The sequence below is a fragment of the Engystomops pustulosus genome, chromosome 6, assembly GCF_040894005.1.
Source record: "Engystomops pustulosus chromosome 6, aEngPut4.maternal, whole genome shotgun sequence".
Classification (NCBI taxonomy): domain Eukaryota; kingdom Metazoa; phylum Chordata; class Amphibia; order Anura; family Leptodactylidae; genus Engystomops; species Engystomops pustulosus.
In genome coordinates, this window is record NC_092416.1 from 4462543 (window position 1) to 4478223 (window position 15681).

The 15681-nt window shown below is 51.8% G+C and overlaps 1 protein-coding gene and 1 long non-coding RNA gene across 2 annotated transcripts in view; one reads left to right on the forward strand and one right to left on the reverse strand.

Annotated features, from left to right (window-relative positions):
- Positions 1–714: 714 nt before the first annotated feature.
- The window catches only part of LOC140065288 (uncharacterized), a 57779-nt gene continuing 42812 nt past the window's right edge, over positions 715–15681 (reverse strand). The window contains exon 3 of the long non-coding RNA XR_011847880.1: positions 715–1017. This is a non-coding gene — a long non-coding RNA (uncharacterized lncRNA). The remainder of the gene's footprint in view (positions 1018–15681) is intronic.
- Positions 5056–6835, forward strand: LOC140065287 (uncharacterized). The gene is made up of 2 exons (XM_072112882.1): positions 5056–6160; positions 6239–6835. Exons 1-2 carry the CDS (start codon positions 5099–5101, stop codon positions 6533–6535), a joined length of 1359 nt encoding a protein of 452 aa, XP_071968983.1. The 5' UTR covers positions 5056–5098; the 3' UTR covers positions 6536–6835.

Genomic DNA, 15681 nt, shown 5'->3' on the forward strand with positions numbered 1-15681 from the left:
CTTCGCTCTCGTCAGGGTCCTCTCCAGTCCCTTCGCTCTCGTCAGGGTCCTCTCCAGTCCCTTCGCTCTCGTCAGGGTCCTCTCCAGTCCCTTCGCTCTCGTCAGGGTCCTCTCCAGTCCCTTCGCTCTCGTCAGGGTCCTCTCCAGTCCCTTCGCTCTCGTCAGGGTCCTCTCCAGTCCCTTCGCTCTCGTCAGGGTCCTCTCCAGTCCCTTCGCTCTCGTCAGGGTCCTCTCCAGTCCCTTCGCTCTCGTCAGGGTCCTCTCCAGTCCCTTCGCTCTCGTCAGGGTCCTCTCCAGTCCCTTCGCTCTCGTCAGGGTCCTCTCCAGTCCCTTCGCTCTCGTCAGGGTCCTCTCCAGTCCCTTCGCTCTCGTCAGGGTCCTCTCCAGTCCCTTCGCTCTCGTCAGGGTCCTCTCCAGTCCCTTCGCTCTCGTCAGGGTCCTCTCCAGTCCCTTCGCTCTCGTCAGGGTCCTCTCCAGTCCCTTCGCTCTCGTCAGGGTCCTCTCCAGTCCCTTCGCTCTCGTCAGGGTCCTCTCCAGTCCCTTCGTTCTCGTCAGGGTCCTCATCTTTAGCCTCTGATGTGTTGGTGGGGTCACCCTTAGCCCCTGATGTGTTGGTGGGGTCACCCTTAGCCCCTTATTACTGGCAGTTTCCTCCCCGCCCCTGCTGTAGGTCGTGTACTGTAAGTGCACTCAGCAATAACAAGTCTACTCTTTGATGTTACCTTTGTGTTGTGTCTGCGTTTCTCGCTTTGTGTAAAACATCTCATTTTGCTCTCTGCAGTCGAGGCATTTAGCCGGCTCGTCTGGCGCTCCGCGTCCTGAGCCGTGTAGACAGATTATGGGGTACGCTGTAATAATGTTCCGTCATGTAGTGAGAAATGATCCGACAGCAGCCACAAATCCTTAGTTACATTAATGCAATGTGTGGAAATGGCGTCTTGTTAACCTCGGTGGCCGGCGGGAGGGACGGCTCGTTATATCGGGAGCGCTGCAGAATTAACCAGCGGGGTCCTGAACCTACACAAAGACACAAAAATAGTCAATGGAAGAAATGACTGAGGAAATGTTCTGCAGCAAAACTGAGACTGGACCCGCCCCGGCCTGAAGCCTCCGGACCCCTATTATATACAATGTAGTAATGTGACTTTTCACAGTAAGAGGTGGTCCCCCTGTGCAGCGCCCCACGCAGGTTTCATCATGGCACTGAATGGGTTAACTGATCTGAGATTTACAACCCTCCTCCTTTGGCAATTGTGAGGTCACCTATATTTGGGCATTTCCCTTAGGGGCGAAAGGCAATATATTATATATGTCAGGGTCATCCCTGAACATATATTGAACTGGTGAATGAGAGTCACAATCTTCTTTGTCACGGGTGCTCCCGCGACCCATATCACGTCTGACCTGTCACCGTTCCTGCTTCTGCTCCGTTGGCCGTGTTTGTGCGTCCCCGGCTCCGAGGGCACGCGCGCTGGCTTCAGCAAGTTTAAAGGGCGAGCGCTGGCAATTTCTCGCAATCCTATTTAAACGGGCCTCTTCCTGCACTCCTGCAATCTTTGTGCCTCACAGCCTTAAAAAACACTTGTTTCCAAAACGTCCTCCATGACGGCCCACTTGGAGGATGCCCCTTGACCTCTGTAGGGACAGGAAGCAGAGAGGTTAAAAGCCTCCCCCCGCATCCTCCCGCCAGTGTCTTCCTGTCCCTACAGAGGGCAGGCAAGAGAGGGTCTCTCTCTCCTCCAAGTGGGGGGGGGAGGGACGTTTTTTTCTGTTTTTATATTTACCTGGGGTTACGCCAGCCTATTGCAGGCTGTAGTTCCCCTCCGGATCGGGACCGCGGCCGGATGCTTCCTCCCTGGTCCCGGCGGATCCGGCATCCGTCCTTCACCCGCGGCCGACTCGGGCTCACGCGAGGACGCGCGGCGCCTGGGGGAGGTTCCATTCCCAGGCGTCCTTTGCTCTCCGTGACGACTTCCGGCCGCGACCGGAAGTGGGGCCGCAGCGCCACGAAACCGCCAGCAACAGCAGATTGCCACCTGCATGGGGGATGGGCTCCCCGATAAGGTATTTAAAACATCCGGTTGTCTGTTTTGGCGTCCGGTGGTGATTGTACAGCGTGCTGTTGGTTGGTTGCCGTCCCAGACTTTGTTGTTATGGCTGATGAGGCAGACTTGGGCCTACTCCACCCTCCTGGTCACGTAAGTGGTGCTGTATGGCATGTTCTTATAGTATCTATGATACATAGTGAACCCCAAGTTAGTTACTTTCCTCACCTTTCCCCCTTAGGATAAGGATCAAGGGCCTAAGGGGAAAGGCAAAGAGGACAGACCCGAAAGGTCTGAGAAATCCAGCAAGTCCGACCGTACTATGAAGAGTAGGACCTCTGCTAGGAAATGTAATATGTGTGTCCAGGTTATGCCCGAATCATACACAAAACCTATATGCAGGCCCTGTATTGATGAATTTATGCGGGGTGAAAAAGCATCATTTATGGATGAGCTAAAATCCTTTATTGAAGATAAGGTGGTAGCATCAGTGGCGTCAGCGACACAAAAAGATCCCCCTCCTAAAAAACCTAGACTGGCGGATATCTCTTCTTCTGATGAAGAAAACTATGACTCTGAGGGTCCGTCCTGTTCCCTAGTGGATACTGAGGAGCAAGATTCCCAGGACATTAGTCAGAAATTGGATTCCCGTCACCTGTTTCAGATAGAAGATCTGGATAACCTCTTGAAGGCGATCCGTGAGACACTTAACATTGAAGAGGAGGTTCCCTGTATGTCTAGGGAGGACGAATTGTTCGGGGGCCTAAGGGCTAAGAAACAACGCGTCTTTCCTGTTAACGAAACCTTGAAAGGGTTAATCACGGAGGAATGGAAGGACCCAGAAAGAAAGATCCTAACTTCCAAAAGCTTTAAGAGACGCCTTGTCTTCGATCAGGAGGTCTCCAGGGTTTGGGACTCAGTCCCGAAGGTAGATGTGCAGGTGACGAAGGTGGTCAAAAAAACAGACCTTCCCTTTGAGGATTCTGCACAACTCAGGGATCCCATGGACCGGAAGTCTGACGCTCTTCTTAAAAAAGCCTGGGAAACGTCGATGTTTAGTTTAAAATCCAAGATATCTGCTACATCCGTCGCCAGGACCCTCTACTTCTGGCTGAATGAACTGGAATCACATATTAGAGAGGGTACTCCCAGAGCATCTCTACTGGACAGCATTCCACTTTTAAGATCTGCCACCGCGTTCTTGGCGGACGCCTCCGCCGAAGGTGTTCGCTTCGCTGCAAAAGAAGGGGCTTTAACAAATGCAGCAAGAAGAGCTTTATGGCTCAAACAGTGGGGCGGTGATATACGCTCGAAGTCCAAACTCTGCAGCATACCATTCACAGGTGATTTCGTCTTCGGTCCAGAGTTGGACGCCATCTTAGAAAAGGCCTCTGACAAGAAGAAGGGGTTTCCTGAAAACAGAACATCTTCCAGGAAACCTTCCTTTCGCCCCTTCAAGAACCCTAAAGATTCCTTTCGTGGGAAAGGTAAACAGGGGCGCTGGAGCTACCCGAAGGGAGGCAGAGGTAGGGGGTTCCTGTTCTCTAATCCCCCAGACAACTCGGGGGGAAAGAAGCAGTGACGCCAGAGTGGGGGGGCGTCTCCTGGAATTCACCACTCAATGGACAGATATTACTTCAAACCCTTGGGTCTTGAATATTGTCAGGTCTGGTTACAGAATAGAATTCAGCACCTACCCCCCTTCAAGATTTATTTCTCCATCCCCCTCTACCTCTTCTTCTACCCATTCTCTTATTTGGCAGGAAGTTTCATCCCTCATCCATTCGGGAGTGGTGGTTCCAGTTCCTCAAGACCAAGAAAGGACGGGCTTCTACTCTCCACTGTTCCTGATCAAAAAACCCAATGGATCGAATCGGCTGATCATAAATTTGAAATCCCTAAACAGCTTCATCACCTACAGGCGATTTCACATGGAATCGGTAAGATCCGCTACTCAGCTTATATATACCGACCACTATATGTGCACAATAGACCTTCGGGACGCCTACTACCACGTTCCAATTCACTACTCTTCTCAAAGATTCCTCAGATTTTCAGTCTTTTCTCCAGAGGGCTCTATCCTCCACTTTCAGTTTCGGGCTCTCCCCTTTGGTATTTCCTCAGCTCCGAGAGTTTTTACAAAAATCATGGCGGAGGTTGTTGCCTTCCTGAGGCTACAGAAGGTGTCTATCGTTCCATATTTAGACGACCTTCTGATTATAGGAAGAGACAGATCAGATCTTATTACCGCAAGAGATTTTACCATGAGGAAACTCTCAGATCTGGGGTGGTTAATCAACACCCAAAAGTCAGATCTGTCTCCCTCTACGCACAAAAAGTTTCTAGGAGTAATGTTAAACTCTACTCTTATGATGTCCTTTCTCCCTCAGGAAAAAGCCGACGGTCTAAGACTTCAGATCCGCTCCTTCAGAAGAAAAACCTCCATTACAGTCCGAGGAGCTATGAAGATCCTGGGTCTTCTTACGGCCTGCCTTCCATCCGTAATCTGGAGCCAGAGCCATTGTCGCACTCTACAGAGTTGGATCCTCCGTTCTTGGAACCGGAGAACCTCGGGATTGGACAAAAAGATCACCATTCCATCCTCGGTAAAAAGAGATCTGCAATGGTGGCTGGAGGTAAAGCATCTGGAAAAAGGGGTTCCTTGGCACTGCCTTCCGTGTCTTACCATCACGACCGATGCAAGCAGTCTGGGCTGGGGAGCAGTCTTCCCCTCGCATTACGCCCAGGGATCCTGGACCCCTTCACTAGCAAAGAAACCATCAAATTATCGGGAACTACGAGCCGTCTGGGAAGCCTTAAGGACCAATCCTCTTCTTCTGAAGAATCAGCACATCCACATTCTGACAGACAACACCACGGTGGTATCTTACCTGAGGCGACAAGAAGGTACAAGGTCGGTAGCTCTCTCCTCCGACTCGCACCATCTTTTCCTGGGCAGAAGAGAACATACTCTCTCTTTCTGCAACTCATCTAAAAGGAGTCCTGAACACGGAAGCAGACTTCCTCAGCAGGAGAGTGGTCTCTCCCAACGAATGGTGTTTAAATCAGGAAATTTTCTGCCAGTTGACAGATCTTTGGGGCACTCCGAGAATCGACCTTTTCGCCACAAGAGAGAACTCATTGTGTCATCTATACTTCTCTCTGGAGGCAAGGGAGCCGAAGGATCGACTAGACGCCTTCAGTCACCCATGGATCGAACCTCTCTCCTACGCCTTTCCCCCTATTCCCTTGGTCGCAAGGGTCCTCAGGAAGATCCTTATGGACCAGGCAAGGGTAATACTCATCTGCCCGAACTGGCCAAAAAAGGGCTGGTACCCTCTGCTGACATCCCTGGCCATCCAGCAACCAGTGATACTGCCTCCAAGGAAGGACCTTCTGCACCAGGGTCCTATTCTGCATCCAGACCCGGAGAAGCTTCAGTTAGCGGCCTGGATCCTGAGTCCGACTTCTTAAGATCGCAGGGTCTTTCCAGGGCGGTGGTATCCACACTTAAGGCAAGTAGGAAAAAAGTTACTTTTGCCATTTATCACAAAATTTGGAAGAGATTTGTGACCTTTTGTGGGGACAATCCCCCATCTCAACCTAACCCAAATATTTTCCAGATCCTGGACTTTCTGCAGAAAGGATTGGAGTTGGGCCTATCCACTAGCACTCTGAAGGTGCAGGTCTCGGCCCTGGGCGCATTTTTCGATTTTCCTCTTGCAGACCACAGGTGGGTCAAAAGATTTATTGTAGCCTCCTCCAGAATCAGACCGCAAGTCCTTAGGAAGACCCCTACGTGGGATCTCACCTTAGTTTTAGATGCACTTTCCAGACCTCCATTTGAACCTCTGGATAGTACCAACATTAAAAACTTAACGCTAAAGACTACCCTTCTGATTGCTGTTACTACAGCCAAGAGATTGGGGGAACTTCAGGCTATTTCCATCAGAGAACCCTATATGCGCATTCTTCCTGACCGTATTATTCTTACCTTAGATCCTGGCTTCGTTCCCAAGGTGGTATCCAAATTCCACAGGGATCAGGAGATTACCCTTCCGTCCTTCTGCGAGGATCCTTCTTCTAATGAGGAAGCCTCGTGGCATCTTCTGGATGTAAGACGTGTTGTGTTAGCTTATTTGCAGGCTACAGAACCCTGGCGCAGGGATCATAACTTGTTCATTCAATTCCAGGGGAAAAATAAGGGGAAAAAAGCCTCCAAAACGTCGATAGCAAGATGGCTGAAGTTGGCTATTTCCACCTGCTACACGCTACAAGGGAAAGAGGTTCCTACCAATCTAAGGGCTCATTCTACCAGGGCTATGTCAGCCTCCTGGGCTGAAAGAAGAGGCGCATCACTTGAGCAGATCTGCAAGGCAGCCACCTGGGCCTCGCCTTCGACTTTCATAAAACATTATCGTCTGGACCTACCAGGGTCTCTGGACCTCTCCTTTGGAAGGAAGGTTCTACAAGCAGTCATCCCACCCTAGAGTTTCTACTTATTTGGTAGATCTCCAAGTGGGCCGTCATGGAGGACGTTTTGGAAATGGTGAATTAGTACTCACCGGTAATTCGGTTTCCATCTAGTCCTCCATGACGGCCTATATATTTTCCCTCCCTATGTTTTGCTATACTGTAAATGTATGTGAATATTTAACATACAAATAAAAAATTTTTTCTTTTACCTTCCTCCGGTGTAGTTATTTGGTAGACACTGGCGGGAGGATGCGGGGGGGAGGCTTTTAACCTCTCTGCTTCCTGTCCCTACAGAGGTCAAGGGGCATCCTCCAAGTGGGCCGTCATGGAGGACTAGATGGAAACCGAATTACCGGTGAGTACTAATTCACCATTTCCCATGATCTTATTGTGGATTTCCTGTTGCGACCCCGACCCTGACCTTCTGCCCGCCTCTGACCCTGAACCTTTGTCGCCTGTCTTGACCTCCTGCCTTCTATTTCTGTACCTCGCCTCGGCTGCCACTGCTGACAAAGTCACACCTGTGGAACGACCTGGTGGCACCGCGCCACAGCAAGTCCAACCCACTCTGAGCCGGGCTCTGGTGAAAACCGGGTGCCACTTAGACTCTGCCCCCGGGTGTCGGCTTACATCATCATCTGCGGAGGTCCAGGGGGTCCAATACCCCTGCAGCCTGACATTCCTGCTGATAACGGAGGGTCCTAAAAACCTGTTGCTCCAGATTGGATCCACCTGAGCATCTGACTTGTAGGGAAAAACTTTGTGTCACAGTCGGCATCGTGACCTAGGTCAGGCTGTAGGATGAAAAAGGGGAATTCTGCAGAAGTGAAAATGAAAGTGCAGAATCCTGTGTGATCGGAGTGTGAGCACCAGTCATAATCTTTGTGTGATACTTATTACGTAATGGGGGGGGCGGAGAGAGGTGGGGAAATTATCATCAAAACAAGGGGAATTTTACTAATCAACCAAGGACAAATTTGAGGACTATGTTTAATTTAAATTAGATTATATAATAAGTTGCCGGCAGCCACCACTAGAAGGCGCTCACTGGGCAGATTGAGGACCCTCTTCCGCTCCGTCTGGTGAAAAGGCCACCTGTGATGGTGTGGTATAGACCTCCGGAGTGCGGCGCAGGCTACTCATAGAGGAGGGTCTCAGCTATGGAGTCACAGACATCAGATATAAATGATAAGTGCTGGGATTTCCTGCTGGGAGAGGGGAAGTGAGAGCTGCTTAATATGTAATACAATGGGGCTCATTTACTAAGAGTCTGCGTAGTGCATTTTCGTTGGGTTTCCCGGCGATTTCCGTGTTGCGCCGCATTTAACAGGGGTTTTTGGCGCACACGATCGGATTTTGGAGCATCGGGTCCGGCTTTCACACGACACAAATCGGGAGGGGGGGGGGGCGTCAGACAATCCGATGGTTTCTAACAACGCGCGGGATTTAACATTGCAAATTGTGTCGCAAGAAAAGCACTTACATGCACCAGGAAGAAGAAGGTGAACTCCAGCGGACCTCAGCGGGGAAGCGACACATGCAGAATTTTGGGCCCACGATGTTGGTGAATCGCGCCGGACTTCATCTTCATTGGACCGTCCGGATCAGGAAGCACGACAGGAACAGGTAAGTAAATGTGCCTCTATATCTACATAATCTCACAGATCTCCATATACATTTTACGTACTTATTACTTTTATTTCATGGAAGGCTGGGAAAATTCTTAGGTTTAAATTCAGAGTCTCGGACAACCCATCACGAGAGGTCATGTGTGATGTCATCAGCCCGTGCCTGGAGCTGTGTGACCTGAGCGGGCTTGGTCATCATCGTCCTGCTTTTTCCTCCCATAGGCACTGCTCTGCCCTGGTGTCCTAAGGCACATGCATGCCAGAGTTTGAGATTCAAAGGGCCAGTGCAGCCATGTCCGATCTATTCTAGACTAGTCCATGTGCGGCTTTGGTTATACAAGGCACCTTCCCCCATTAGGAGGTGCCTGAGCATTGAGGTGCCTGAGCATTGAGGTGCCTGAGCATTGAGGTGCCTGAGCATTGAGGTTCCTGAGCATTGAGGCGCCCGACCATTGAGGCGCCCGGCCATTGAGGCGCCCGGCCATTGAGGCGCCCGCCATTGAGGTGCCTGGCCATTGAGGTGCCTGGCCATTGAGGTGCCCGGCCATTGAGGCGCCCGGCCATTGAGGCGCCCGACCATTGAGGCGCCCGACCATTGAGGCGCCCGACCATTGAGGCGCCCGACCATTGAGGCGCCCGACCATTGAGGCGCCCGACCATTGAGGCGCCCGACCATTGAGGCGCCCGACCATTGAGGCGCCCGACCATTGAGGCGCCCGACCATTGAGGCGCCCGACCATTGAGGCGCCCGACCATTGAGGCGCCCGGCCATTGAGGCGCCCGGCCATTGAGGCGCCCGGCCATTGAGGCGCCCGAGCATTGAGGCGCCCGAGCATTGAGGTGCCTGGCCATTGAGGTGCCTGAGCATTGAGGTGCCTGGCTTGCCAGTTTTGCGCAAAGATCTGATTCCTGAATTTCTGCTGTACAATTCTGACGGCCTCAGCTTCATGTGACTTTGGTTCACAGTTGCCTCTTCTCACCTACAGCTAGTCACTTATGTCTGACTGCAGCCTGCCCTGACCTCAGCCTGTCCCTGACTATTCCTAGAATAACCTCTGGTTCTCTGTCCTTTGACCTACAGCTAGTCACTTATGTCTGACTGCTGCCTGCCCTGACCTCGGCCTGTCCCTGACTATTCCCAGAATAACCTCTGGTTCTCTGTCCTTTGACCTACAGCTTGTCACTTAGATTATGTCTGACTGCCGCCTGCCCTGACCTCGGCCTGTCCCTGACTATTCCCAGAATAACCTCTGGTTCTTTGTCTCCTGATCTACAGCTTGTTACTTTTGTCTGACTGCCGCCTGCCCTGACCTTGGCCTGTCCCCAGCCTAACCTCTGGTTCTTTCTCATGATGGCACAGAGGGTCCACACACCAGTCTGGCCTATACTCTATTATCTCTAGTGCTGCCATAAATAAGTGAGGAGTGAATATAATATCATACAATTACTATAATAAGATCCCCGTTCTCTCGCCTCCAGCAGGTAAAGCTGAGGTCTGTATATGTGTCACATGCCTGGGGCCCGGGGCCTCTCTCTATAACATAAAGATGACTCTTCCATCTCAGCTATGATCCAATTTTACTGCCGGACATTAATTTTAAAGCCGGGAATATACAAAAGCTCCGCAGATTTGTGGCCGGATCCGGCTCTGGCAGTGATAAAGATGACAATCCTTCCTAATAAATGGATGGATGAAGTGTGAGCCAATTATCACTGCCACCTGCCTGAACCTTTATCAGATCACGTGACCCAATGATACCGGACCGGCAGGGGCAAAGGCACAAAGGTATCTTCTGCTCTAATCCCCAACTAACCTACATGTATAGAATATCAATGATACATATGTAATAACAAGGCAGCTTAGATCTATGGAAGGTGGACACCTCTATGATGGCAGCTTAGATACGCAAAGTCCTCCCACCGGAACCGGACCTGAGTGGCTAGCGCTAGACATGGTCCAGGTATATGGGTCTCATCCATGCTGGGCAGGAGGCCAACGAGGGATACAAGGAGGGGGAGGCCACAATACGATGGAGGGTTCCACATTGTATGTGTGATGTAGGGATCCCCGGGCTGATGGTAGTGGAGAGGTTCATGATGTTAGTGGCAGCCAGGGATCACACGTGAAGAACATTAAACTCACAGTCTCTTTACTCAAAGACTTCAACTTAGCAACCATAACAGGCTGAGGTAGCGTCCTGTCTGCCGGTGGCCGAGGCAGCGCCCTGTCTGCCGATGTCCGAGGTAGCGTCCTGTCTGCCGATGTCCGAGCTAGCGTCCTGTCTGCCGATGTCCGAGCTAGCGTCCTGTCTGCCGATGTCAGAGGAAGCGTCCTGTCTGCCGATGTCAGAGGTAGCGTCCTGTCTGCCGATGTCCGTCTGATGTAGCTGGTTGGATACAGTCTGGTATAGAAACTCTTACAGATCAGGAACTTGGGGCTGGAGGAGCTGCAGGCTTGAAGGAGGGAGATTGCCCTCAGATGGAGACCACAGCGGGACGTGTGTTACTCAGCACTCACAGATGGATCTACGGAGAAGGTTCTGAAAACTCTCTAGAACTTAGTGGTCCCTGTGGTCAAGACTTCTGATTTGCTGACCCTACAGAGCCCAGAACTGGCCCCTCACCTGTAAACTGACCCCCAGCAATCCCATCATGTGTGCGACAGTGCTGCCCCACGAGGTGAAACGAGGTATTACACCCATAAAGTATTGCATGGACACGACGAGTCCTCCAGAGGAGGAGCCCAAATAGTAAAAAAAAATTGTCCTAAAAGTTGTCAGGATTTGGCCGGTTTTTCCTTCCCTGTGAGATATTTCTGATTTTGAGAGAGTTTAATATAGCGGGCAGATTATGTACGTAATATCGTCTCTGCGTGAGCGCGGCGCCGGTAATCCCAGTTTTATGAGGAGCTTGTGCCGCGGCTCCGCTCATTCTCCCCGCTCCACTCTTATTACTTCTGGACACCGCTCATTATCCTTCTTCTCTGTTTTGTAAAAAATAATAAAATATTTGGGTGCCTCCTGCTGATTGGCCGGTCACCACCCTGCGAGGCCCCGGGATGAGGAGCCCTGGCGGGAGGGAGACATCACACCATATAATACAATACAAAGGTGATAAAAGCTTTAACAAGGTAATGAAGGCGCCAAATCTCATCGTGAATCACCCGGCGCCGAGGATAAAGCCGCGCTGTGATGAGGTGGGGAACGATCAGACGCTAAAAAAGGTTCATTAAAACAAGTAAAATGAACAAAAACTGCAAATATTAGAAATGGAGAGAAATCATAAAGAAAAAGATATCAGAAATAAAGCGCAGGCTGCGCAGTCAGTGAGGGGCTACACGAGAACTGGCACATTGTAACGCAGCACGCGGATAATAACTCTACACTGCGGATGTCAGGGATTTCAGGAGCTCTGCTTGCTGTCATTCTATAGGAACCTCCACTGATATCCGATTCTGGTTATATGACGCACACATAAGCGCAGGACAACTTACGGGTCTACTGTGACGAACACTGCAGCTGTGTCACCAGGACTGATTGTATCCCCTGACAGCAAGCAGAGATCTAGAAATACACAAGGGACAGAAAGTGTATTAACTTCTAACTAAGTATCCAACAATCTGCAACCCATCCCCTCACGTAATGCTCCTGACAGGTGGAAAATTGCAGACTGATACACTGTAGCGAAGCATCAGGGTTGTGTAGTAACTATACACTCATCGGCCACTTTATTAGGTACACCTGTCCAACTGCTCGTTAACACTTCATTTCTAATCAACCAATCACATGGCGGCAGTGCATTTAGGCATGTAGACATGGTCAAGACAATCTCCTGCAGTTCTCCCGAGCATCAGTATGGGGAAGAAAGGTGATTTGTGGCCTGTGAACGTGGCATGGTTGTTGGTGCCAGAAGGGCAGGTCTCAGTATTTCAGAAACTGCTGATTTACTGGGATTTTCACGCACAACCATCTCTAGGGTTTACAGAGAATGGTCCGAAAAAGAAAAAACATCCAGTGAGCGGCAGTTCTGTGGGCGGAAATGCCTTGTTGATGCCAGAGGTCAGAGGAGAATGGGCAGACTGGTTCGAGCTGATAGAAAGGCAACAGTGACTCAAATCGCCACCCGTTACAACCAAGGTAGGCAGAAGAGCATCTCTGAACGCACAGTACGTCCAACTTTGAGGCAGATGGGCTACAGCAGCAGAAGATCACACCGGGTGCCACTCCTTTCAGCTAAGAACAGGAAACGGAGGCTACAATTTGCACAAGCTCATCGAAATTGGACAGTAGAAGATTGGAAAAACTTTGCCTGGTCTGATGAGTCTCGATTTCTGCTGCGACATTCGGATGGTAGGGTCAGAATTTGGCGTCAACAACATAAAAGCATGGATTCATCCTGCCTTGTATCAGCGGGTCAGGCTGGTGGTGGTGGTGTCATGGATCCATCCTGCCTTGTATCAGCGGGTCAGGCTGGTGGTGGTGGTGTCATGGATCCATCCTGCCTTGTATCAGCGGTTCAGGCTGGTGGTGGTGGTGTCATGGATCCATCCTGCCTTGTATCAGCGGGTCAGGCTGGTGGTGGTGGTGTCATGGATCCATCCTGCCTTGTATCAGCGGGTCAGGCTGGTGGTGGTGGTGTCATGGATCCATCCTGCCTTGTATCAGCGGGTCAGGCTGGTGGTGGTGGTGTCATGGATCCATCCTGCCTTGTATCAGCGGCTCAGGCTGGTGGTGGTGGTGTCATGGATCCCTCCTGCCTTGTATCAATGGTTCAGGCTGGTGGTGGTGGTGTCATGGATCCATTCTGCCTTGTATCAGCAGCTCAGGCTGGTGGTGCTGGTGTCATGGATCCATCCTGCCTTGTATCAGCGGGTCAGGCTGGTGGTGGTGTCATGGATCCATCCTGCCTTGTATCAGCGGCTCAGGCTGGTGGTGGTGGTGTCATGGATCCATCCTGCCTTGTATCAGCGGCTCAGGCTGGTGGTGGTGGTGTCATGGATCCATCCTGCCTTGTATCAGCGGCTCAGGCTGGTGGTGGTGGTGTCATGGATCCATCCTGCCTTGTATCAGCGGGTCAGGCTGGTGGTGGTGGTGTCATGGATCCATCCTGCCTTGTATCAGCGGGTCAGGCTGGTGGTGGTGGTGTCATGGATCCATCCTGCCTTGTATCAGCGGCTCAGGCTGGTGGTGGTGGTGTCATGGATCCATCCTGCCTTGTATCAGCGGGTCAGGCTGGTGGTGGTGGTGTCATGGATCCATCCTGCCTTGTATCAGCGGCTCAGGCTGGTGGTGGTGGTGTCATGGATCCATCCTGCCTTGTATCAGCGGCTCAGGCTGGTGGTGGTGGTGTCATGGATCCCTCCTGCCTTGTATCAGCGGGTCAGGCTGGTGGTGCTGGTGTCATGGATCCATCCTGCCTTGTATCAGCGGCTCAGGCTGGTGGTGCTGGTGTCATGGATCCATCCTGCCTTGTATCAGCGGCTCAGGCTGGTGGTGCTGGTGTCATGGATCCATCCTGCCTTGTATCAGCGGCTCAGGCTGGTGGTGGTGGTGTCATGGATCCATCCTGCCTTGTATCAGCGGCTCAGGCTGGTGGTGGTGGTGTCATGGATCCATCCTGCCTTGTATCAGCGGCTCAGGCTGGTGGTGGTGGTTTCATGGATCCATCCTGCCTTGTATCAGCGGGTCAGGCTGGTGGTGGTGGTGTCATGGATCCATCCTGCCTTGTATCAGCAGCTCAGGCTGGTGGTGGTGGTGTCATGGATCCATCCTGCCTTGTATCAGCGGGTCAGGCTGGTGGTGGTGGTGTCATGGATCCATCCTGCCTTGTATCAGCGGCTCAGGCTGGTGGTGGTGGTGTCATGGATCCATCCTGCCTTGTATCAGCGGCTCAGGCTGGTGGTGGTGGTGTCATGGATCCATCCTGCCTTGTATCAGCGGGTCAGGCTGGTGGTGGTGGTGTCATGGATCCATCCTGCCTTGTATCAGCGCTCAGGCTGGTGGTGGTGGTGTCATGGATCCATCCTGCCTTGTATCAGCGGGTCAGGCTGGTGGTGGTGGTGTCATGGATCCATCCTGCCTTGTATCAGCGGCTCAGGCTGGTGGTGGTGGTGTCATGGATCCCTCCTGCCTTGTATCAGCGGGTCAGGCTGGTGGTGGTGGTGTCATGGTGTCTTTGGGCCCCTTGGTAACGCCACAGCCTACCTGAGTATTGTTGCTGCCCATGTCCATCCCTTTATGAGCACAATGTACCCTGTAACATCTGATGGCTACTTTCAGCAGGATAATGCGCCATGTCATAAAGCTGGAATCATCTCAGACTGGTTTCTTGAACATGACAATGAGGTCACTGGACACAAATGGCTCCACAGTCACCAGATCTCAATCCAATAGAGCATCTTTGGGATGTGGTGGAACGGGAGATTCGCATCATGGATGTGCAGCCGACAAATCTGCGGCAACTGTGTGATGCCATCATGTCACTATGGAGCAAAACCTCTGAGGAGCTTCCAGCACCTTGTTGTATCTATGCCACGAAGAATTGAGGCAGTTCTGAAGGCAAAAGGGGGTCCAACCCGTTACTAGCATGGTGGACCTAATAAAGTGGCCGGTGAGTGTATATACAGACCATAGCGCAGAAGTTCATGGTTCACAAGTCTCTAAGATTGTGCTCCATTACTATCCACTGTCCTGTGTAGATTCCAGGCTGATACACTGTATCCTGTGAAGATTCCAGGCTGATACACTGTGTCCTGTGAAGATTCCAGGCTGATACACTGTGTCCTGTGAAGATTCCAGGCTGATACACTGTGGCTTATTTACTGAGGGCTTCACGGCTGCATTTTCATTGGGTTTTCAGATTCGGGGATTGTGACGCACACATTTGGATTTTGCCGCAGTGGTGCCGACTTTAGCGCGTCAGAAATGGGGGGGGCGGGCCATTTGACATTTCAACACAAAATTTGTGTCGCAAGCCAAGCACTTACATACACTGGGAGGAAGATGGTGAACTACGGCGGACCTGAGCAGGAAATCGTGCACACGATCTACATGAATCGCGGCAGAGTTCATCCTTGTCAGACACTCCGGATCAGGGATCGTGCAAGAACCGGGTAAGTGAATGTGTCCCACTGTTTCCAGTAAAGATTCCAGGTTGATACACTGTATCCAGACTCCTCTGCCCTCCTCCTCCTTCCCCAGACTCCTCTGCCCTCCTCCTCCTTCCCCAGACTCCTCTGCCCTCCTCCTCCTTCCCCAGACTCCTCTGCCCTCCTCCTCCTTCCCCAGACTCCTCTGCCCTCCTCCTCCTTCCCCAGACTCCTCTGCCCTCCTCCTCCTTCCCCAGACTCCTCTGCCCTCCTCCTCCTTCCCCAGACTCCTCTGCCCTCCTCCTCCTTCCCCAGACTCCTCTGTCCTCCTCCTCCTTCCCCAGACCCCTCTGTCCTCCTCCTCCTTCCCCAGACCCCTCTGTCCTCCTCCTCCTTCCCCAGACCCCTCTGTCCTCCTCCTCCTTCCCCAGACTCCTCTGTCCTC

Bases quoted from the DNA above. Each gene is read 5' to 3' on its own strand.
- LOC140065287 (XM_072112882.1), top strand. From the start codon at position 5,099: ATGGTGTTTAAATCAGGAAATTTTCTGCCAGTTGACAGATCTTTGGGG. The intron at 6,161-6,238 runs GTAAGACGTGTT...ATTCAATTCCAG, and splicing joins CCTCGTGGCATCTTCTGGAT to GGGAAAAATAAGGGGAAAAA.